The 25,179-nt window shown below is 45.1% G+C and overlaps 1 protein-coding gene across 3 annotated transcripts in view; it reads left to right on the plus strand.

Moving 5' to 3' along the window:
- The first annotated feature begins 12,742 nt into the window (after positions 1-12,742).
- Positions 12,743-25,179, plus strand: part of XDH (xanthine dehydrogenase) — a 60,044-nt gene continuing 47,607 nt past the window's right edge. For 2 of the 3 annotated variants that reach the window (XM_077843692.1, XM_077843693.1), the window contains exons 1-4: positions 12,743-12,910; positions 19,064-19,121; positions 22,065-22,161; positions 23,344-23,452. In XM_077843692.1, the coding sequence (XP_077699818.1) occupies positions 12,869-12,910; positions 19,064-19,121; positions 22,065-22,161; positions 23,344-23,452 (306 nt within the window). In that variant the 5' untranslated portion in view covers positions 12,743-12,868. The remainder of the gene's footprint in view (positions 12,911-19,063; positions 19,122-22,064; positions 22,162-23,343; positions 23,453-25,179) is intronic. The other variant, XM_077843694.1, reaches the window with a different exon arrangement.

The raw sequence follows: 25,179 nt of genomic DNA on the forward strand, positions 1-25,179 counted from the left end.
GATTGACTTATTTCACTCAGCCTAATACCCTCCAGTTCTATCCACCTTGAAGCAAATGGTGGATATTTGTCGTTTCTAATGGCTGAGGAATATTCCATTGTATACATAAACCACATCTTCTTTATCCATTCATCTTTCGATGGACACCGGGGCTCCTTCCACAGTTTGGCTATTGTGGACATTGCTGCTAGAAACATTGGGGTGCAGGTGTCCCGGCGTTTCATTGTATCTGTATCTTTGGGGTAAATCCTCAACAGTGCAATTGCTGGGTCGTAGGGCAGGTCTATTTTTAACTCTTTGAGGAACCTCCACACAGTTTTCCAGAGTGGCTGCACCAGTTCACATTCCCACTAACAGTGCAGGAGGGTTCCCCTCTCTCCACATCCTCTCCAACATTTGTGGTTTCCTGCCTTGTTAATTTTCCCCATTCTCACTGGTGTGAGGTGGGATCTCATTGTGGTTTTGATTTGTATTTCCCTGATGATTCCCTTCCTTTCCATGGATGCTTGGTAGGAAAGGGCTGAATCTCCAGTCCTTGCTGAGGGACAAGGCAGGTATGAGGCGTGTGAAAACAGGTGCAGAGTTGGACTCTTTAATTCAGGTCATGCCAATTACTGCTCCTTTGAGTTGATATCTGCTTCTTATACCCTATTCTTATACCCTGGAAAGCTGGCCTTACTGACAGAAGCTGGGCATTATCTTATTCCTTATCTCATTCTACAATGGCCAGTACAGCATCATGCCACTTCCTACGCATTGTGAGAGTGAGGAAGAGCTTCTCCACCCATGTCCAAGCAGAAAGGGACTTGAGTGTGGGAGCATTTGCTTCCTGAGGGAGCACATGGGAGCCTGGAAAATCTTCTGGAGGGAAAAGGAGGTTGTGCTCTAGCAGGCAGGAGAGCAGCTACTCCTTTCCAGAAGAAAGATGAGAGGAGATTGTCTCCACTTTCCAGGACTTTTTCTGGAGTGGGAACAGATAAGCCCATGATGTTACCCCTTTCTGCCAGAACTGACCTACCTGGCTTGGTGTAGTTAGGTTGGCATTGTGCTGCTGGAAACCACAGGAGTGGGTGGCTGTGCCCAGCTCATTCTCCCTCTGCCCAGAGTTGGCTTTCTTTGAGTTACTTCCTGGATTCCTTCCTTGTCCTCTGCCAGACCAGTTCTCCCATTTGTTCCTTTCTCACCCTTATAGTGTTTAGTCACCCATTTCTGGACTACTTCCGTCCCTTTAATAAACGTTCTTTCCAAAACCTTTTGAAATGTTGCTCATGAGAGAGCACTCAGCAATGGCAGAGCTCTAAACCATGAGTGATTCCCATATTACCTGTAGTTTTCTGGAAAATATTACTTCACTTAAACCAGCATTTCTGGTAATTGGGGTTTACTTAATCCCAGTATCTAAATTTTCATTGTTGGTGGTTGTTGTTGTTGGTGGGTTTGTTTTATGGATATGAAGGGTTTCTGCCCTAACTCTTCCTTTTTTGTCCAAATCCAGTGTTGACTAGATCTCTGACCTGGTCAGTTCCCAAGATCTACCGATCTTCTCGATAATGAGGACATCATGGGCGCTCAAGTCATCATCTCAAGGATCCAGGAGAGTAGAAGGTGCACTGATTCTGGAATTAGAAGCTGGGTTTCAAGTTCAAACTGCTGCTCGCTCAATCTCAGGTGAAAAGAAAAGTTGTGTTTCATTTGGAAATGAAATTTCTTCAGTTGAAAATGGGCCTTATGATATCATGTATTTCATGTATCATGTAAAGTGATGTATATAAAAGAAGCAAAATACTGTACAAACCATAGTGGACGGTGACAATCACAATGAAAAGGAAGAAAAGAGGAGAAGAGTAATGATACAAATAAACATGAGATCAGAATGACTTTCTCTTCTGGGTGGGAAGGAAAGAGACTCTGGCAAACCATGTGGGTAGAATGAGTCCCTTTCCTTCTGCTTCCCCCAGCCATGCAGAGGTCACTGAGCAAATATTTATGGATTCCTACCATGTGTCCCTGGGGATACAAAATAAGCAAGATTTGATTTCTGTGTTATATGCCATGACAGAGGTAGGCATCCAACACAATGGAAACAGATGAGGGAACAGTGAATTGTCCCAGATGTGGCTGTGAGTCTGAGGCTCTGGGCCTGGGGGAACTGGTTGCATCTGAGCTGAACTTTAAAGGATTCAGTAGGGGAAAGGGTGGGGAAAGGAAGGCCTAGGCTGAGAGAATGATGTGGGCAAAGGCATTGAAGTTTGGTGATGAGTTCAGGGAGCAGAGAGTAGCCTGTTGTGGCCACAAATGGGTCAGGTGGCTGGAAATGAGGCTGTTAGGTAAGCTGGGCCTAGGTGAGTCTTGGTGGCACATCCTAGGATCCAAGGGGCAAGTCTACCAGGAGCATGGCTTTCCTTTGGAGGGCTAGGCCAAGGGAAATGGTGAGGCTGAGTCTTGAATGTGAATTGGGAGCCAGTTGGACAGGAACCTGGGTATTTGGGGCATGCTGTAGAGGGGAGTGATGCAGGCTATGAGTGCTTACTTTCCTTAGGCCCAAAGGACTTCTCACCCAGTGTGGAGGAATAGAAGCACCAGGAGGCCAGAGCAGAGCTCTCTGAGGGGCAGCTATAGGACAGGGCCATCTCTCACCTGGCCTCGAGGTGGGGCCAAGATGAGCCATCTTCTATCCTCAGTGAGTCCTGCCATCAGGTACCAGGTAGGGTTTGTGGGAGCACCAGACCTTGCCACAAGAAACTTCCTGGTATCTCCATCCACCAATAGATCTTTTAAGAGAGTCTCAGGCTGACAACATATTTTGTAATGCTACAAAAATATTGTGAACATTTCACAATGTGAAATGCTAAAGAGAGGATGACAATGCAAGGATCATCCACTGTGGGAAATACTGGCCTGAACAGTTATGTATGCAAATAAAAAGCATAACAAATGAGAGTGCTTCCATCACCTGATAATAATTTCTTTTCCTGGACTGCACTGATCTTAGGCAAGAAATAGGAGTGTCTTGCAGCAAGGGACAACTTGCTCAGAGATGGGCGAGGCTCAGAGGACTGGAATAAAAAGAGTCATGGCACACTTGGGCAAGCTTTGTCTTTGGAAACAAGGTCCTCCCCCCCAGCCACAAAAAAAGCCCCAGCATCATTATCCCAAGCATTCTCAGAACTGGGAGGGTCTGTGGAATTTTACAGATGGGAAGGGTCTTGTGAAAAAATGTCAGAGAGAGGAGAAGATCCTGAGGCTGTCACCTGAGCCTCTTGTCTCCCACTGGACTTTCTGTGGCCTCATCTCAATTCAATGCTTGGTTGCCAAAAATCTCTAGACCAGTGGAGTGGGACTTCTGTCTGTTCATAACAAAGGTATGAGGAGGCTTGCAAAATTTTGTCTAGGAAAAAGATTTTAATATGTATGTGTATATATAATTTTATATTTATATATACATAGATTTTTATATTCATACATTTTATATATTTATGTATATTTGTGTGTTTGTGTGTGTGTGTAGTGGTGGGAGGACAAGTTCCCAAGCTCTGCTCATAGACCCAGCAGGAAAGCACTCATATTTAGCTCCCAGCAAGGTATTTCATGAATTTCCTGAAGCTGCTGCTTCACTGGCATCATCGATGGGGCTGTTGGGGCTGTAGAATTCACGAGATTCATGCCAGTTCTTACTTCCACATGAGATTTTCAGAATAATGGTGATGAGAAGATAGAAGTGAAGACTAGAGAACATTTAGTATAAGGAAAACACTGAGTGATTGAGTCCCAACAATTGTTCATTCCAGGTCTCTAAGGACTGTGACCTATTCTTCTCTGGCCACTCGACTGGTAAGAGGAGGCAGCCAAGAATCACAGGGATTGGACATCTTCCAAGAGGCCATGGAGTGTCCCCAAGGCAATCATGCTTACGATTGTCTGCCCCCCATCCTTGTAATCCTCTCCTACTCTCCCTCCTTTTGGGTCTTCTGTCCTCCTCCTCATCCACTTATGTCTTGAGTCTATGATGATAGACTCAGTAACTTCCTGGAACACGGAGGGAAAGATTTTAGTCCCTATATAAGACCCCTCAGGCCCATAGGTTCTTAAGTCTAGCAATCCCTCTGGTTCTCCAGAGAGAAAAGGAGCCAAACCCACCTGCTGGGGTGCAGCCTGCACCAGCGTTCCTGCCTTCACCTGTCTCTGCACACCCCGGGCCTGGGAGTCTGTGGGGACCGGTGGCAGAAGTTCACGGGTTCCATCTCATCTTGCTCCTCCTGGCAGATGGGGCTGGGACCTGGGCCCTTTTCTGGGTCAAAGTGTTAGATGGATGACAGCTGAGATCAGATTCACTTACCACACTCTTGTTCTTCTCTCTCCCTATACTTTGTTGCCGACTACATTTTATTTGGGAATCCAGAATGTCCCAGTGCTGTTGTAGTCAGATGCCTGATTTCTGTTTACTGGCTGTTCTTGGTCCTTGGAGCACTTTATATGGACTGTAAGAGCAAAAACAGCTCTAAAGCATCTCTCTGTGTTTTTTCAGTAGAAAGGCCACGCCCCTCAGCCCCAGGGATGCCGGACTCCTGCTGCTTTATCCTCTGCTGACCTAATTCTTTTAAGATTATTGCTCACTGCTGGTTCTTCCTCAGTGTGAAGTGAGTACTTTATTAAGGAAACAGTTTCTCCCCCACCTCCAAACCCTGTAAAGGGTAAAAGAATCATTTTGGGGGAGGTGTCAAGCTAGGAAAGCCTAGGCTCTGCTCTCTATTGCCATCAGAAGATTGTAGACTCAGAGGAACTTGGTTCAAATCCTGGTTCCCCCTTACCAGACATGTGAGTTACTTAACCCCTCTGAGCCCAGAAAGCTTCCTCATATAGAAAACAAGAAATTATATCTATGCCATGGGGGTATTGTAGAAAGTAAATGAGATCCATATAGAATGATAGCCCAGGATCTGACACATATTTGCGTCCTCATAAATCTTTTGCCCCCTTCAAAATGTCTCTCACTGTGGAAATGATTTAGCCTTGGCCAGTGGAATAGCTTCAGAACTGGAGGCCTCCGATGGCAGCATTTATAGCAAGAGCCATATATTCTCCTAAATGATCTTTGAGTTGTTAAATCAGTAAGGAGATGTGATGTTTTAATTTTCCCCATTGCTGTAAAATACACAAAAGCAAAGCTAACAGTATAAGCAGCCCCTGAGATCACTAAGTGAGAAGCGCTCGGGGGTGCTGTGAGCTCATGAGATCTGAACCCATGGCTTCAGAAAAATGGCATATGTTAGGTCTTGAAACTTGGGCATTACTCGTGGATGGCTAAGATCTCAAATATTAAACCTCAGATCAACTGGTCTTCATGGCTCTGGAGAGAAGGGTAGGCCACTTCCAGAATTACGATGCAAGAAAGGTAGGTGCCATCAGCAGCGGACAGCCTTGTTCAGGCAGGGACCGGACCAAAGTGAGGGATGAATGCCTCTATGTGGAAGGCCATTTGGGTTTCCACATCCTCTCCCTGAGCATCAGGAACCTGAACTTCTAGAGAACAAGTCTGAGGTGGCTAGCTTGCCTTCTGGCCCTGAATACTCTGGAGACTATGTTTCATTTTGGGGTTGTATGCTTCAGGGTATTAACAGCGGTTTAATGGGATCTTTTATTTTTCCCCCAGAAGAGAAGGAATTCCTTCCTTTTTAAAAGAAAAAAGCAAATAACAGGATTAGCAACACTATGTTCCTGCAGAGCATTCTGGTTCAAGAACAAATTTAGAATGGGAACAGCAGGTGATCTCCCCCGTAGAGCCTGCACCCTGAGATGACTTCCCAGAGACAACTGTGAGGGCCCTGGGAGGGCTGAAGGAAGCTCTCAAGTTTTCAATGATAACAACTTTGAAAATATCAATATATAAGTCCGAATTCTGCATCTCTGCTCTGGGGAGTGCTGATATTTAGGAGGGAGGGTGAGTTCTGGGATTGCAACCCTGGCTCAGGAATCCTGGATTCTCTAGAAGATACAATGAAGTACCTTTTAGGCCTCTCTGGCCCTGTAGTTAGTATCAATGCTCAGTACAGTGCCTAGTAGATGGCAGAGTCCTTTTAAAAGTGACAAATGAATGGATATGTGACTATTGCTCAGTGTAGAAGTTGCTCTGAAGCTCATCTTTAAAACAGGTTCTGAGGATGAGGACACTTAAGTCCACTTAAACAGGACTCGGGGATGACATTTCTATTCAGGAACCCATAGTTCTTGGTGGCATCATTTGCACATGCAGCTTTGCAAGCGGACCAAATCAGACATTTAAGCCATGCTTTCTTGCCTTTAATTAAAACTAGGTTCTGGCATTGCTGACATTTATGCGTTTGTTCTTCATTCATTATTCAACAAGTATTTTTTTTTTTTTTTAGTAAATACTGTATCTATCATGTCCATGTAATATTTTGCACTGAAAAAAACAGATAGACGGGCAGCCTGGGTGGCTCAGTGGTTTAGCGCTGCCTTCAGCCCAGAGCATGATCCTGGAGACCCAGGATTGAGTCCCACATCGGGTTCCCTGCGTGGAGCCTGCTTCTCTCTCTGCCTGTGTCTCTGCCTCTCTCTCCTCTCTGTATATTCTCATGAATAAATAAATAAAATCTAAAACAAACAAACAAACAAAAAAACCAGATAGACATCTCGCCCTTGGGGAACTTACTGTATTAGAGCATGTAATAATGGGTGCTGTAACAGACGAACCCAGAAATCGCAGTGGGTAAGCACAATACAGATTTATTTCTTGTTCCTGTAAGGTCACATAGAAAATGTGGTGGCCAAGGGCAGTCTGCCCTAAAATGAACCACTTCGGCATACTGATTATTTTAAATTGAAGTTATTTAAGAAACAACCAGTTCAAGAAGAACCTGACTGCACCCTTGATCCCATCCTTTGTCTCCAGAAAGCAGAAAATAATTCATCCTCGTGAAATGTACCCTCCCTGTACGTACCCGGAGGCCAAGTGACATTGGGATTTTTTTTTGTTTGTCTTTTTCTCCTATTTATCTGTCTCTTGTCTATTTAATTCTTGGACCATCTAGAAGCACTTTGAAGGACAGAGGGAAAAAATCTTCCTTCCCAACAGCTATGAGGGTGGGAGAAGGGAGCACTCAGATCATTGTGTTTTTTTAAGTACTTGGGCTGACGGGAGGCTGTGCCATCTTCAGTGTGTGGCTTCCAAGGTCACCCTGGGCATTGACATTAATGATCAGACAGTGGGACAGAGAGAATGGGAGCCTGGATATTGTGAACATCACATTCACCTACATTATATTATCAGAACTCAGTCATAGGGCTTTCTCACCTCTAAGAGGATAGGAAATGGTGCTCTTGGCTGGGCAGTGACCTCCCAGCAGAAACTCTTCATTAGAGAAGGAGGATATGAATATTTTGTGAAATGGTAGACATGTGTGCCATACTTACATTCTGTTGGGTACGGAGAGAATGGGTGCAGTAATAAACATGTTAAGTGACTACGTTAGATAGTATTTCAGATGATAATATGAAAAAAAGTCAGGTGAGAGGCATAGAGGGTGCAAACAAATTGTGAAAATAATCTTCCTCAGTGGCTACTTGTTAGGCCTACTGTCTACAGAGTAAATGTGAGTTGACCCTTTGCATGAGCCAGAAGTAAGGACTCTCTTTCCTGAATTGTGCTGGAGCACCTTGAATTAGAAAGAGAGAACTTACTTTGTGTTCTGAGGGGCACACATTGTCATCATCACAAAGGTCTCCAGGGTTATGGAGTTTATTGAGTACAAAAGACATTGTCAAAAGCATAATAGATGCAGACAGATAAAGTGGGTTTAAATTGCTCCTGGGCTCTTTCTATTCCTTGAGCTCTTGTATGCGTGTAGTAACTGACCCAGGCTGAAATTCAGATGCTTTTAGTTTTGATTCTTTGTCTCTTTTTCAATAATATCAGCTTCTTAATTCTAGAAGGATCTACTTCCTAGATGTGTATAGAATATCAAGTGTTGATTTCTTCCATAGTAATAAAGGATTACTTGTTGCTGAGGAACCTGGTTCCTCATGCTGGTTACCTAATATCAATGAAAGAAGGTTAGTTGGAAAGGAGCTGATGAAGGAATTAAATGTTGCTAATAATACATGGAATGATGGGAAAAAGTTCTGTTTTTGATATGAGGGTCCTGGGATCGAGACCCTCATTGGGCTCCCTGCTCATCGGGAAGCCTACTACTCCCTCTCTGTCTGCCCTTCTTTCCCACTCATGCTTTCATGCTTGCTCACTCTCTCTTATAAATAAAATCTTAAAAAAAAAAAAAAAGTCAGGAGCTATTATGCTAAGTGAAATAAGATTGGGAAGTACAAATATATGATTTCACTTACATGTGGAATCTAAAAAACAAACAAACGACAAAACAAACTAATAAGCAAGAATCAGATCTACAGATACAGAGCACTGATGGTTGCCAGAGGGGAGGGTGATAGGGGGACAGCAGATGAGTGAAGGGGAGTGGGAGATACAGGCTTCTAGTATGGAATGAGTAAGTTAGGGGGGGATTGTGGATGACGAGGAAATTAAGGCCATTCCACTTTAAGTTCAGCGTTAGCACAAGCACAGCCATCCCAGGCCCCTGTGAATAAGAGCTGAAATTTACATTCCTTCAGTTACAGGGAAAAAACAGTTTACAGCTTAACGCCCTAGAAAGCCCCATATTAGAATGAGAACAGAGCCCAAGCCAGTGGCAGGAAGCCCCATATTAGAATGAGAACAGAGCTCAATGCCCATGGCAGAAAGTTCCATATCAGAATGAGAGCAGAGCTCAATGCCCTTGAAAGCCCCATACCAGAATGTAAACAGAACTTGAGAAATTGCTCCACCCCTTCTGGAGATCCCCTAGACCAGCCCATAAAAGGAAGCTGAAACCCACCTCGGGGCCCAAGTCCCTGCTCCGCTGTGTCGGGTATTCTTGGACCCAAGCTCGAGTTTGTAAATAAACCCTCGTGTGTTTGCATCGGTGTCGGCTCCTTGGTGGTTTCTCGGATTCGCAATCTTGGGCACAACAGGGATGGAAGGCACAGCACAGGGACCACAGCTGAAGATATTGTAATAGTGTTGCACAGTGACAGATGGTAGCAACACTTGTGAAAGCACAGTGTAATATTTGGAGTTGTTGAATCACTATATTGTACACCTGAAACCAATGTAATATCATGTTAACTATAGGGAGAAAAATCTGATGAGTCAAGAAAAAGGAGCTTAGAGATTTCTGAAAATTCAACTCTTTCCTTGCACTGTGGGCTCAATCCAGTAAGCATTTATTAATCCTTCTTGCAGACCTGGCACTATGCTAGGCACCAGGGATAAAGCAGTAAACACAGTTCTGCTCTTGGTCCAGGGCTCACCATCCAGGCATGGAAGAAAGACTGGATTTTAGCTGGACTGAGAAGGGCCATGAATGCTATGCTGACAATCCTGGGTTTATGCTCCACAGTTAGTGAAGAATCATCAAAGAGATGATTTCTCTGCTAGGGAGTGGGTAGGAGGCTGTGACACTGTTGACAAGTCAACCTCTTTGACCCCCATTTTCTTTGTCTAGAAAGGGAAGATAATAATTACTTCCCTGCCCATCTTGCAGGGCTGTTAAAAGATCAAATGAAATCATATTATGCTACTCAGGTGTCAAGAACTATGATTAGGGCTGGTTAATAATCTAGATGTCTGGGAGAACAAGGGAAGAGAGGTGCCACGCAGTGATGCTCTGAGAACACTGCAAAATCTTTTATCCAGCATGGACCTTTGTAGGAGAGAAACTAAGCCTAGGAAACAAACAAACAAACAAAAAAAACAATAACAAACTTAGCAGAAAACAAAAAACAAAAAACACCAAAAAATGAGTCATGGAATATTCTGAAAGAAAAGTGATTTTTTTCCTTTTTAAGTGAAACTTTTTTGTGAGTGAAGAAAATGAACAGAAAATGCTGTGGGGTACAGGTAAAAATGCAAATTCAGATGTAAAGCAAGGGAAGGAGCCCCCAAGAGCACTGCAGCCAAAGCCGGTTCAGAGCTGGCAGGAGTCTTCTGCAGCATCTGTCAGGAACTGCCAGGACGCACCAGAAGCTGCCAGGATGTGTGCTGCTCACCAAAACATCAGCTCCAAAGCAGGAAAGGCTCGACAGCTGTCACCGGGCCCTGACCAGGCCTCTGGAGAACATTCCAAAAGTTCTCCTGAATTGTTTTTCGTCCAGGGAGTGCTTGACCCCAAGGGAGTTCACTGTTCCAGAAACAAAGACTCTGTTCTCTGCTATCTTTTCATTCTTAGTTCTAGCAATTTCCTGCAAGTGTTCCAGGAATTTCCTGTGAGTGTTATCCCAGGAATTTTCTGCAAGCATTGTTCCAGGAGGGAAGAAGCTTCTGTCCAGGAGTCCTCCGGGCCTATTTGGCTTTTCTTCGGATTTAAGGCCTCACACACCAATACAGTGCCTATTATAAACCAAGGCATTGCTTAGGACAAACAGGGTAAGTTAATATAATGTAGGTTAGACTTGCCCTATCTCCAAACCACGAAATCCCATTAACTCAACCCAAATTTGTGAATTCATCTCAATATTGAAAGCATCTACAGGAGGTCTTTAGCTTGGGGGAAAATGCTTATTTTAGACTGTTTTCTTCTAATTTGTAACATTTTGAAAAAGTACAGAGAAGGAAAAGTTCACCAATATTTTGTCAAATAATGAGTAATCATACAAAGTCAATGTTTAGCCAAATCTCAATATTATAGAAATAAACTGGTTACTACAGTTATCACAGATATAAAATCTGAACAATATATAAGCCCTTATTAAATATTTCACTTTTTTTTTAATGCTTCACAATAACAGAGAGGAATTTCACCTCCAGATAAGAGAAAGAGGCTGAAGTTCAGCTGCCTAAACTATGTCTCCTTTCATTCTTACCAGATAGGACTCTTACAAAGTAGGCATTCAACTTCATTTCATAGATAAGATTGAAGCCAAGAGAGTGATTTTTGTCAAAGGTCTCACAGTAGTACCAGAGCTATGATTTAAGCCAGACTATCTAACCCCCCACGTCCCAAGCTCTTTCCTGGACATCGAGTGTTTCCTGGGACTTTGGCCAGAGTCTAGTTGAGGGTAGGGACGGGGTGTGGCAGTGGATAGAGGGTGGATCAGTGGATAGAGGAAAAGTCTCTCTACCACAGAGGAGTGAGTGCGGTTAGGGAGTACTGACCTATTACGAAACATTGCCCAGATCCAACCCCTCCCTTCCTCTCTCTGCCTCCTTCTTCCCTCTTCCTTTTAGAGCGGGGTTTCTCAATCTTGGCTCTATTGACATTTTAAGACCAGATGATTCTTTGTTGTGGGGCGCTGTCCTGTTCTTTGTGGGGGGTTTAGTAGCATCCCTGGCCTCTTATCTACTAGATGCCAGTAGCAGCTCTTAGTCATGACCATGAAACCTATAGACATGGGAATATCTACTCTACCCAATCCCCCAGTTAAGAACCATTGTTTTATGGTGACCAACCATCCCCTATTGCCCTAGACTGAGAGATTTGTCACAATTTCCATGCTTCAACCAGGAGAGTTGGGACCAGACAGGGACGCTTGGTGATCCTACAAGTGAGATCTCATCTCCTGCTTAAATAAAGTGTATGGAGGGAGGGGGGCATGGTGTTGACAATGTCCAGGCAGTCTGTGGTTTCGCTAAGCTGGTGCTATCCAAGTACATGTGCCTAAGACTCCTTCTTTCACCAAGTAGACTGTGAGGGGCCTGGGGGAAGTGACCCACTGCAGAGAGGCTGGCTGAGTAGCCGCATGGGTTGTTCTAAGACTAAAGAGGACAAGAGGGAATGTGTGTGTGTGTGTGTGTGTGCATGTATGTGCAAGTGGGGAGGCACAGCTGGGCACACAAAGCTCACAGCGCTGCCCAGGTGGGCAGTGTGCATGTGTGTTTATACCAGGAGGGAAAGGATACTGGAAGGGGGAAGGTTTGCAGCTCCGGGTTGACTTGGCCTGGGTCCGTAAGGTTTGGGTGGGTGTTTTAATTTATTTGACAATTAGAAATATTCTCATGAGTTACTCTGATAACTTATCAAGGGCCTTTTCCTGAGAGAAACAAGCAAAAGAAAAATATCAAAAATTGGTTTGTTAACAGGATAATTTTTGTTGTGTCATCAATAATACATTTGCAATAGTAATAAAGATTTTGGTTCTTGGCAAACTTACAAAACACTATGAAATTCGTTTGTCTGTCCAGATTCTGCTCTTGGGGCCATTCATACGCCCATTTACAGGATGAAAGCCACTGCGTCCTGAAAACAACAATGCTGAGGTCAAATGGCCAGGTTTTGGTTCTGGGTCACTGGGCTCCAGGGCTGGGGACCTCTGTATTCGTCCCAGCTGTGTGTGAATGAGGCATCTGTGTAAGGGGTGGGTTGCTGTAAACCTGAATGGCAAAATGACAAGTGGAGAGGGCAAAGGTGTGAATCATTTCTCTTGCTGTGGCTCTGCCCACAGCCCTTCTTCCTTCTCTGCCTTGGGCAGGGGGGCGACGAAGCAGGTTCCCTGAGGGTGGTGCTGAAGACCACACAGGTCATCCCCTGGCTGGTATCTGTCTGGGCCTTTCGTCTGTGTTCTTTGTGACAGATGTTGGGAGTGTGCCTTCCTATGTATGATTGTTTGCATTTTCCTTGATTATGTAAACTGGTGGCTTTTGCCAAGAACTCTCTGTGCCCTGAAGCTCTAGGCTGCTCTCTTTCCATTGGCCGGCCAAGTTTCACTTCATTGGGAAGTGTATTTTTCAAGTTGCTGAGCAGCAATATGTGTTAGTGCCTCTTGGGGAGTGAGACACCTGGATTCAGGGACCTGACCGGCAACAATGACAGCTGACGAATTGGTTTTCTTCGTGAATGGCAAAAAGGTGAGAAAGAGCTGGGCTTTGGTCCGGCTTCTCTGCTCCCCGGGAGAGAGGTGTGTCCTTCTATTCTCTCTCTTTCAGATCCTCTCTCACTCCTTCCCCTCTCCTCTCTCTCTCTCCCTTCAAAGTGTGGGTGCCTTTTGGGTAACACTGAGGAAAGAAAACCTGCTTAGAGCTGGAACACAGTCAAGACGCAAAGGGGGCAGAGGAGCGTGGGGAGGCAGGCTAGCAGAGGGGTTCGAGTCCACACCATCTTCAGCAGCAGAGACACTAGCTCAAAGCTGAGATGGGGCATAGGTCCCTCCGTGAGATCGGAAGTCACCCCCCACACCTCTATTTCTGTGTGTTTAATCCAGGCTTTCATCACCCTCTTTCCTGAGAGAAGGAACAGGAACTTGTTTTCTTAGCAGCAAGAAAATATAAGATGGACATAGCCTTTGATTTTGGTACTTCATGGTAAATGTGACAGCTAACTTGTGTGAGGACATTTACTGGCATGTTGTGGCAAGCCACATTTATTTTTTCCATAAGGGACATGTTCCTCCCCCTCCCTGCACTTGGTACTGCATATAAATATTTCAAGTTTCTTACTGTGATAAAAACTGCCTACTTGGATGAACTTTATCAGTATGAGGGGAAATGGGGGCGGGGTGGTGGGTGGAGCAGAGAGGGACTTCAGACTTGGGTACCAGTCCTGTGGGCACTGCAAGGGTGTGAATCTTTGCAAATTTCACAGCAGGTTCAGGGAGGGAACGTGCAAACACATTGCATCGTCCCCAGCCCCGTCCATACACCGTTGCTGGGGTGCTCCTGTCTGCTCCAGTTCTCCAGTAGGGAATGAGAGGGACAGTAAAAGGATAGCCATAGTTGCACCTTATAAATGGCCATGTGAACAGTGTGAGCGATGAATATGATAAAGGGCTCCCAAAGAAGGGTAGTTTTGTTTTGCTCTATTGGCACTTTTGAGTTGAGAAATTGGGCAATGTTTGAGGTAATTTTCAAGGGCTAAAATGTGTTTCATGGGGCATCCAGGGCTTAAATTGTCAGGATGTGTCTGGGTGACTGGCAAAGGGAATTCCATGAGCCATGGCACATCAGTGCTCTGAAGATCATTGGATTCAGTGTGAGTGGTGCCACTGGGAGGCACTGAGGATAAGGTCAGCCATGTTCTTCCAGATTCGGTGTGTTTCTCCATGCCAACGTCTTTTCAGGATTGGCATCTGGTAGCAAACCAAGAGGTAAGGCAAAGTTTCTCTGTTGACTGACGGTCGTGAGACTTTTGCATCCAACTTTGCCAACAACTTTGTTGTGCATCCAGTGATTACATTGGAGGGATTCAAGAAACAGTTGAGTTGACTTTCTAGAAGTGTTACTCATACAAAGCATCTTCTGTGGAATTTTTCTAAGCAATTTTTACATTGAGTGAGAAGCTGGATGCAATGACTTCGAAGGCCACATTTTACTCTAAGATTCTATTATTTATCATGCCATCAATTCGTGTGTGACAGGACAAAGTTCTGCTCTTCTTAGGGATGGCATGCTGTGATGCACTGGACCTGAATGGGAATGTTTCAAGGTAAATCTGGCTTGGCAAAGCTGTTTCTCCCTGAATTTTAGTTCCACTTTAGGGAAAGCAATTTCAAATTTTTAGATGGTATCGTCATATCAGACCCTACTATCTCTGGAAACTTTTACTATTGTCAATTTCTGTGATGCATACTCATGTTTGTAATTTATAAATCTGTGGCCTCTTGAGAAACTACTAGAAAGGTGGAGAGGCAGTCAAGGAGTGATAAAGTAAAAGCTGTGCTTTGCAAACAAGACCAAGCAGGAATTCCCAGATCAAGGCAGCTGTGAGTAAGTTTGTTTCCATTTCTATTTCTAAGATCTTACTAGATGTAGATCTTTTGTTACTGGATATTGTGTGGATAAGTTACCAAAGAAGCTGTTGGAGTGGGTGACTCATTCTGCAATGTAAGCCTATTATTCTTCCAATTTCAGGCACTCTAGGACTCTGTCTCCACCAACTGGGGTCCTGGAGAGGGTATAAGATGCCACCGATCAAATACCTCAGGCGCCTTCTGTGGTGGTGATGGGCCTTGATGATCATCATTTCCATGTTTTCTGTTTTAGAGTCAAAGTTGGAGGGAAAGAAAGAGCTGCCCAGGATTTTGGTATTATTGTAGTGACAGTCATTTGGGTGGGCAGCAGTCTAGAGTTTCTCAGCAGTCGCTTTCTGTTTAGTGGAGATCGCAGCACCTGGAAGAGTCTGGCAGACTTGGTGTGCAGGGTGCAGCTAAAGGTTTCCAGGGGTGATCCTCACAGAAGCAGGTGGCAGCTACAGAGAGCCTCACAGTGGCTTGGGCTCACTCACCTATATGAGCTCCTCCCAGGCCTGTGCCTGTGGGGTCGTATGCATTGGATGAATATGATCTCTAAAGAAGAGGCCAGGCATCTGCCATTCGAGACCTTATGGACCAGTTAAAGAGATAGATTATAATTAGGCAAAGTAATAAATTGCAAAATGTATTTCACAGAAAACGAATCTCATGAAATGCTCTTTTCAGATACTCCCCTCTCTCTCTCTTTCTAAAGAAGATTTACTTATTTTAGAGAGAGGGAGAGGAGGGAGAAAATGTGCACACTTGCAAGTGGGGGGAGGGGTAGAGGAGAGAATCTCCAGCAGACTTCCTGTGGAGCATGAAATGTGACACGGGGCTCCATCCCATGACCCATGAGATCATGACCTGAACTGAAATCATGAGTCTTAACCAACTGAGCCACCCAGGCACCTCCTCTTTTCAGATATTCTTAAACTACTTAGCACAATGTAGGCACATAGCAGGTGCCCAATTTAATGAGGACAGAATGAAGGCACGAGTATTAAAAGCCCTTAGAAATCCTCTACTGAAGAAATTTATTTTTTAAACGTTTTTGCATTTTGAAATTATTTTAAATGTACAAAAAAGTTGCAAGAAGAATACAAAAAAATACTCACAAGACTACTCACATTCACCAGCTGTTGCCATTTTGCCACATTTGCTTTATCATTATCTCTCATTTTCTCTCCCTGTACACACACACACACACACACACACACACACACAGGTGTTTATGTGATACACGCATGTATTTGATATATATGGATATGTTTACAGATATATATATGTAGATACACAGATGTATATAAGTACCTAAATAATTTTTTATATTTATTTATGTATATAGTTAATAGAAATGGATACATAAAATATAAAATTTTCTTTCCCAACCATTTGAGGGTAAATTTCCAATGTCATGCTCTCTTACCCCTTAAATGAAGAGTGAGAGTATTCTTATAGAACCAGTCCCTATAAAAGTCAGGAAATCCAGTGTTGATATAATACTATTATCTAATCTATAGCCCTTCTGCAACATATTCCAATTTCCCCAATAATATCATTTATAACTTTTCCCCTAAGCCAGTCCACAGGACCCAGGGTCATACAGTCAATTGCCATATTTCTTAAATTTCCTGAAAGCTGGAACGGCTCTTTAACTTTCCTTGTCTTTTGTGCCATTGATGTTTATGAGGAGAATGGGCCATTATTTCTTAGAATATCTCTGATTTTGAGTTTGTGTCATGCTTTCTTATAATTGGATTCAGAGTCTGCATTTGGGGCAAGAATGCCAGAGAAGTAATAAATGTTCCTCCGTGCATTATATTGGGAGACACAAGATGTCAGTTTCCCCATTATTTAGAGGGGAAATTATTTTCCCCATTATTCACATTATTTCCCCAATGTGAACTTGGATCACTTGGTTAAAGTGGTATCCATCAGTTTTCTCCACTGTAAGATTACTTTTTTAACTTTTATAGTTAATAAATAATCTGTGAGAAGATACTTTGAGTCTATGTATCTTGATCATTAAGCTTTCACCTGTTAGTTTTAGCACCCATTGATGATTCTTGACTGGATCAATTATTATACTGATTGCAAGATGGTTAACTGTATTCATTAGTTGTCATTCCTAGAAGAACTTTCCTTTCTTTCCAATTTGTTTATTTATTAGTTATCACTTTGGACTCATAAGTCTTAATCTTATTTAGTGGGTTAAAATCTATTAGAGCTAGTATTTATTTTGATCTTTAAGTTTTATCAGAACAATCTGCTGAACCCAGTATTTCCTCAGCTCATATACCCACAAAGCATCTGTCCTTTGGAATATCCATTGTGGCGTCCTGTTCAGAGAGGGTACCATGGAGTTGCCCGGGGCAACCCTGCAGCTGCACTGTGAGAGTGGCACAGCCATTCTCTCTACGAATGCAAGGAAGGTTAGACCACTCCTGGCTGGGGTGACATAAAAAACCTTTGCCAGAAAAAAAAAAAAAAAAAACAACCTTTGCCAGGGAAGCGTTTGGGGTCTTCTAAGTCAAGATGCAGGTGGAAGAGGAACAGAATGGCCAAAGGCACAGAGTTAGAGGCACATGTTGTATTTTCTCTGGAGTGTGAAGACCAGGTTCGCAGAGATCTAGGAGAAAAGGCTGAAAATGAAGACAGCCTAAGGAACTTGGATGCTACCTGGAATATGTGGGAAGTCACCGAAGGCACAGAGCAAGGGACTGATGTGATGAAAGCTGAGCTGGAAGAAAGAAGAAGCAATAGCTTAGGGGGAAGGTAGTAAGTTAAGAGCCTCTTCCTGTCATTTGCAAGCAAAGTGATAGGGATCTTTATTTGTGCAATTTATGACTTCTCCAAGAGAAAAGAAGTAACTTCCTGTGTGAGCTTTGTAACCGGGACTTGGAACAAACTGGACTTGTGGAGTGTAATCATGAAAGGAAACTCCATTTGATTTTCTACTTTCCTGTAAACTTTCTTCAAAGGGCAAATTCTGGTGGTTTCATGACTTTCTAGATTGCTTTTAATGAACAAAAAATCCTGTGGTCACATCTAAGTTTTCATACACAGTCTCAATTCAGGATACAGAGGTGGAGTTAGCAAGAAAGTCCTCATTTAATCAGTGCCGGTGTAAGATGGCTTCCCACCACTGGGAACATTCAATTGCAAGTCTCATGACAGGGGGAATGCTTTTCTCTGGCAGACTGCTCTTCCTCATCCTCTAGTGTTGGGAAGTCCACTCCACACAGACCCTGTTGGAGGTCCCAAACTTTCCATAGTCCGTGTCTGGGGGAGATCTAAACACCTCCATGCCAGTTTGCTCTCTCACATTGCCTACACCAGCCAACACTTCATAGTGTGGACTTCGGGAGTACACACCAATCCCAACAGTACCATTTCTTCTTCAGCTTCTCTGGTAAGCCTTTCTTTAGCCAGACCACCATATCTCCTGTCCTACAGAGGATGTATGTTAGCTTCACCTATAGGGCTATGGAAGCCCCCTCATCAAGTTTGAGGTGTGAGGCACATACCTCTCCTCAACCGTAGGAAGACGTAATACTCATAGTGCTGTTTGCTCCTAAGAAACTCTTGTAATATATTCTCTCTCCTTAACCATTCCAGTCACCCTAACCCTATTACCCTTGATAATGTATGATGAGTCTGAGTAGCGAAAGAGTTTTTCGTGGATTTCCTTTGACTATTTGCATCGGAAACTGGCACCTCACTTTGTAAACAACCTTTCCATCTTCTTGAATATACCATTTGTGGGTTGAGATTTCTCCTCTATGCCTGACATAGAGGAGGCATGTGTTATGTTGTTGGCTCTGATAGCCCAACACATATAATCCTCTGCTGTAAGCCCAGGCTAACAGACTGGCCCTCTAATCACTGAGAATGTACATGCAGGAGGCACAGCCAGAGATCTGCCTACTGCCATGTTTAGCTATCTGTGGTGTGATCCAGCACCTGGAAGTGAGCTGACATGTTTGATTTGAAGGGCGCTCAACCTGGGTCAGCCAACACGCCAGGTGCAACACCAGAGCCCTCTGAGATGGATCCAGAGCTAAGCATTCATGTAGAATTTTAGGATTGGGAAATACCAGCGTGCTCACAGTTTGGCTTGTAGTTATGATGTTCGTTCGTATGGAATCATCAAGAATAACATTTTCATTTTCATGATCTATTGAGCACATCCCTATTAACTTCACAGATTTTGGGATGAGACAATGGCTAAGCATACTTATGATATATTTTTCTTTTGTTTTTGTTCTTATAGGTGGTGGAGAAAAATGCAGATCCAGAAACAACCCTTTTGGCCTACCTGAGAAGAAAATGTATCCTGACTTTAGATGAGGGTTTGGAAGGGTCAGGGGGGATTCATTCTCCAGACCCTTTGTCGTTGGCTAGTGACTGGTTGGATGCTGTGAAGTGTGGAGGACAGAGCCTTGCAGTAGGGCTCTGGACACCTGTGTTGTAGTTGTAGCTCTGGCACTCAGCAGCTGTGTGACCCTGGGAAGCCATTTGAGCTCTCCAGGTATAAAATTATCAACCATCGAATGAGAGGATTATTTTTGATGTTTCTTAAGATCTCTTCCGGGTAGGACTCTAGTAACGCCAAGGTTTAATCCTGGACCTGTAAAATGAGTGGCTGTGAAAGGCCTTCATCAGCCCTGCTAAACTCTGTGGCTGTTCCCCTCAGGAGGAGTGGGCCTTCCTCAGCAGATCTATGATGATCCACAGTGGGCTTCCTGGGGAATCTTTCCAGTTCTGTGAAGATGGAAGGAATGTTAGAGGAAGGAGCGCTGTTGGGGAAAGGATGCCTGAGCTGGGGGAACTGTGCAGAGGTATCATCCGTTGTGGAGATGGCAGGCACTGGGAGACAAGGGACTGGGGACGCCTGAGCATTTACTATGTGTAGGTGGAGTTCAAGGTGATTTTCATGGGTAATCTTATTGACCCCCACAGCAATTCCTTTGACAGAGGAGGAAGTGAAGCTGACACATGAGGAGGGACCTGCTTCTTGCTCATGTATTCCCGGCAAATGCTGGCAAAGCCCAGACTAAAGCCTAGAGCCATGCTCTTAACCTTCCACACACACTGGAAACTCTTCAGGGTCGGTTGTTGGGATGATGCTCATCCTGACCTCTGTCAACAAACTCCTCTCACTCCCAGAGACAGGGATATCCAGTGGCTCATTCAAGTGACATATTTTAGGACAGCAGACGATTGTATCAGTACCCATAGAAACAAGCCTGAAATCCACAGCCTTACCTTTGGTTCACTCACCTCTTATCAGATGGTATCTGGCTCTGGTGTATTTTGTCTTGGGTTTTCTATCTAGAGAGGGCAGGTCTGGAGTTTCATGACACACGAACCTGGTGGCTCTGTTGCAGAAGTGGAATCACTCAGTAGGATCAGGAGAATACACAGGACTCCACTTCCAGCCCCTCTACCTGAGGGGTCTGAGAAAAGAGGCACATTCTCAGAGATTGTTGGCACCAACATTCGTTTTCTAATGAAGTTTTGAAGGCCTGAGAGCCTCACATGTTTGTGATTGTAGCAATTGCTAGTTTAAAGGTCAAGTTTCAAATGAAATCTGAAACTGAAAGTTTTCATGTAAATGAAGATTAAGTGGCTTTTTGTTGTTTGTGCCAAGAGTTCATTTCTGAGAGTTGTGGGAAAGCAAAACAAAGCTCCAGTCTTGACTTCTACACTGGCTTCCAAAAAGATCCTCAGGCTAGAAGCTTTTGCTAGACTTTGGGCTACTTTCCTTTGTCTCCATGTGCCTCCAGGTTGTCTGAACTGCTGCTAACTGCAGATATTTGGATGAGCGAGAAGAATAACTTAGGATATGGAGAGCTCTTCCCAGATGTATTTTAAAAGATACAGCCACATGGTGAAGAGGAGCCCCCACATCTGGAGTCAGATGACTGTGCTTGGGCCCTAACACAAGGAGACCTGAGTGACTGTTGCCTTGCAGGGCTCATGTTAACCCCGGGGCCTCAGTTTGCTTTGTTTTGTTTTAATCTGTAGGGGAAATAGGAGCTCCTGCCACACCTGCTCATGAAATTATTGTGAAGATCAAATGGGCACATGGATATAAGTATTTTTCAAGTATAAGATGCTATGTCATTGTCTAAAGAGGCTAATTCCAGCATATTAAAGGTAAAACATAAATATTTCTCAAATGACTGAATAATCAAACCATTAATGGCTACCTAGAATTTGTGATGAATTTTAATTTCATTTTGCAGATGAGGGAAGTGACCAGCGATAATGACCTCCAACTTTGGTAGATAGCTAGATGGCTCAGAGGCCTGCAGCCTGTGGGAAAGGCAGCAAGGGAGACCATGTATCTCATGGAAAGGGACCACCGTCAGTGCTGTTCTCTAGAATAAGCCTATTACTGATAGGCACATTCACAGACTTAAAGTTATCAGACTGTTTCTGCAAGTATATGTAAGCGATGGCTCCAATACTTGTCCCCGACCTTCAAGATTATCTTCATTTTAATTTTTGTTCACATATCCTATGGGTGGATGTTCAGAAGCTCATGGTCCAACGCTGATTTTGGTTCCTGGGCATCATCAATCCAAAAGGTCCAAGGTGACAAATCAGGACTCAGTAGTCCCAGAACGGATCAATGTCTCTGTCTGGCCTAAGTGGCTTTATTGCACACCCAGCAGGGTTGAGGTGAGGGCTGCCCCACATGCTCAGCCTTTGAGATGCCTGATTCACCTGCCCAGTGTGACCACAGGGTGGGGAGCCTATAAGACCCTGCCAAGAAGACCTTAATGCTAAGAAAAATCTCCAGAATTGGAGAGCAATAGGGATCCAGTCCTGGGGAATACTTGGGTGCTGTCTGATGGGACCCTGATGCCTTTCCACAACTGTGCAGGGGAGATGGTTCCATTCTTTGCCTTCAGGGGTACAGTGCAGACTTTCTGGATGAGGGGGCCATGTGGGTCTGCTGCATCCCCAGGTTGAGGGGCTTGAGCCTGTGACTGGCCATAGATGGCTCTATAGGGATGCCTGGGTGGCTCAGTGGTTGAGCGTCTGCTTTCAGCTCAGGGCATGGTCCTGGGGTCCTGGGATCGAGTCCCACATCAGGCTCCCCACAGGGAGTCTGCTTCTCCCTCTGCCTATGTCTCTTGTGAATAAATAAAATCTTTTAAAAAAATAGATGTCTCTATACTTAGAGCTCTGCTCACATACTTCCCAGCAGCCCAGCAAAGACTCTTCTGCGAGTTCATATTCCTTAACTCTCGACCATCCAGTGCGGCTGAGTGGGACCAAGCTGGGCTGTGGAGAAGGGGGCTGTGGGGCTTGTACCGTGATGCTTTCCAAGTACGATCGTTTCCAGAACAAGATCGTGTATCCTTTGCCTACTGGCTGATTGTCCATGCAAGGACTGTGATGCAGGGGTCAGGTTGTGAGTGTGTGTGTGTGTGTGTGTGTGTGTACATGCACATGTGAACTTTCTAAGATCTAGACTCATCTCCAATCTCATGAAATCCTTCAATCAATCTCCACTGCCTGTGGGTTAAAGTCCGATCTCTGTGCTTAGTGCTTGGGGCCCTTCACGGTATGGCTCATCTTTCCTTCCCAGTTGTCTCTCTCCATGGGCTCAGCACTCCATCCTTGCGGGAACAATTATGAACTACTGACACTCTCTGCTTACTCATTTCCTGGTCTCGTATAAGCTGTTGCCCAAGTCTTTTTTTTTTTTTTTTTTCCAAGTCTTGAATGTCCTTTCTTCTAGGACTTCTCTACCTGGCTAACTTGTGATAGCCTTTTAGGACTGCACAAAATATCACCTCCTCCGGGAAGCCTTCCTTGACCTCTCAAGAATGGGTGAGGTACTCCTCATCTGTGCTGGTCCCATAGTACCAGTCCTCAGCCCTCCTGAAACACCATAAGTGGTTTAAATCACATTTTCGCCCTTGCTTCACACATTTTCCTGGGTTGATCATGGGCTATTGAAGAACATCTTACCTTTATTTCCTCAGCCCTTAGCAGAGTGCCTGGCATATGATTGGCCCTCAGGAACTGATGTTGCTTGTATAAATGGATGAATGACGAATGGACAAATGGACATCAGGAAGCTCTTTTTAAGGGGGCTGGTGTCTCATATTCCCTCCTCTTTCCCCCACAGAGGATGGAAGGCAAGGAGGTGAGAGCAGGGAAACAAAAGTGACTGGAGGTTCTGAAACTGAAGAGGCTAAGGAAGGGCCCTGCAGAGAGATGAGCAAGAACTGGGCCTGGAACCTGCCAGAAATTTCCTCTTGACTCAGCCTCCAGGATTGGGCTGAGTATGAGGTGGCTGGTGGTGACCTTGGCCCTCGTGTTCCAGCTCAGAGACTCTGTAGGGGCTTGTGCCTCAATGGGGTGGAGGTGGGGGAGTTTCCTTTGTGACTAGCCCAGAGTCCTGGGTAGAGAGGGGAGGACACCCATGGAAGAGACCAGAATGTAACATGGAGGGGTAATGACACAAAGCATCTCAAAGTCTCCGAGGGCCTGAGTGGACAATGGAATGACCTTAATCTAGGGCTCCAGCCACTTTTCTGCCAATGCCTGCCTGGCCCCCATCTGCTCTTTGCATCATGTTGCCGTGACGACCGTGGAAGGAATAGGAAGCACCAAATCCAGGCTGCATCCTGTGCAGGTAGGTAATTGGAGGCAAGGGAGGCTCATGCCAGGGCGGCAGATTTACTTTTTTGGGCTGTGAGAGTGAGTGTACTGTCTGGGCAGGACGCAGTGTGGCCCAGCCATGTCCCTCACCTCCTCCTCCTCTCCTCTGGGGACTGTGGGGCAGAAAGACGAGGCCCCAAGCCTGAAGCTCCCTCCTGCGGCTGGGGTGGGTGAGACAAGGGACGATCCTGCGGGGAGCCAGGAGGCCTCCAGCTCTGGTGGCCAGGGCAGTCCGCCTCTGCTGGACCTGGAAGGAGGGGGTCCAGGGGCCGCCTCACCCAGCACCCCCACCCCACACACCCCGTGTGTGCCTTGGAAACCTCCGCGGTGGCAGATTCAAGATTCCAAATCCTCTGTGCTCTGGATTAAAAAGCCCACCTACTCCCTGCTCCCTCCAATGGTAATTTCATTGCTCTTCTCTGGCGCCACCTGCAGGTGAGACAGGTGAGGGCAGCTAGGTCTCTAACCTCATTAACCCCGAGGGCTTAACGAGAGAATAGAGAGGGGTGGGAGGGTCTGACCAAAGCTTTTCTTCTGACGGTATAGGAACGGAGTTTACAGTAGTCTGGGAGGTTTTGTGGAGAGGATCAGGATGCTCAGGATGCTTAGGAGCGTGGCAGCAAACAGGATCAGAGTACTGTGGGAAGGAAGGGCCATGGTTTCCAATGCTCTTCGTATGGGGAAATTGAGGCAGGACGCCTTCTTCCGGACGTTACAGTCACAGAAGGTGCCAGAGGCCGGCCCGTTGGCCACACGAGGAGACCTGCTGCTCAGATCATGCCTTCCTGGGGCACCTTATGTGGATGCCGGCGACGCCTTGGGCTGAGCAAGCTGGTTGTACTCCTGGGGGTGGAGGGGCGGCTTCAGCGAGCCTCATGACGTCAGAGCGCTTGATGCTTCACCCCTAGGGCTTCTTTTAGGCAGCAAAAGGGAAAATTGCTAAACTTGCCCAACCTGCCGGGGATGTGAGAGGGTTAATTCGGGCTTGTAATTTTCTTTGAAACAAGCAGATGAAAGAACAGTTTAAGCACAGGGATATGTGAATAATTCACTAAAACTCTCCCTTTCCAATGGTACAGATTCTCATTTCCCATGCACTTATTTCGGCTCCAGGTGAGTTGTGGAACCAGATTCCACTTCTCCTTGTGCATTGTTGTTGTTGTTTTCTTGTGGTTCCTATGACACTAGGCTTTGCTCATGTTCCTCCCACCTCCAAGCTGGTGCCGGCTGCTGGCTTTAGGCTTGCCTAATTGCTGCAGTGCCCTGCGGGCTGGGGCCTGGCTCCTTCCCTGCTCCATCTGCACCCTCTACCCAGGCAAGTTCAGTACCATCTAGGGCCAACGGCACTCCTCTTTGTATCCTCAGCTTTGACCTCTCCTTAGAGGTTATATTCCTATTTCCAATTGCCTACTTGACATCCCCGTATAGATGTATAATCTCAAACTTCACAGACCCTATTTTTACCCTTTCTTCCCCAGTCTTCTTCCATCTGAGTCAATGGTAAAAGCATCCACCCAATTGCTCAAGATAAAAACCCAGGAGTCACCTTTGATTCTTGATGGATCCTGCCCTACACCCAATCCATCCAGAAGTGGCATCCACTTTACTTCCAAACCCTATAAAGTTTTCATTCTCCTTCCTCTGTTACTGTTTGGTCTGAGCCACCATGCTGTCTGGCCAGGACCACTGTGTCCTGGTCCC

This window comes from Canis aureus, chromosome 12 (assembly GCF_053574225.1).
Source record: "Canis aureus isolate CA01 chromosome 12, VMU_Caureus_v.1.0, whole genome shotgun sequence".
Lineage (NCBI taxonomy): Eukaryota > Metazoa > Chordata > Mammalia > Carnivora > Canidae > Canis > Canis aureus.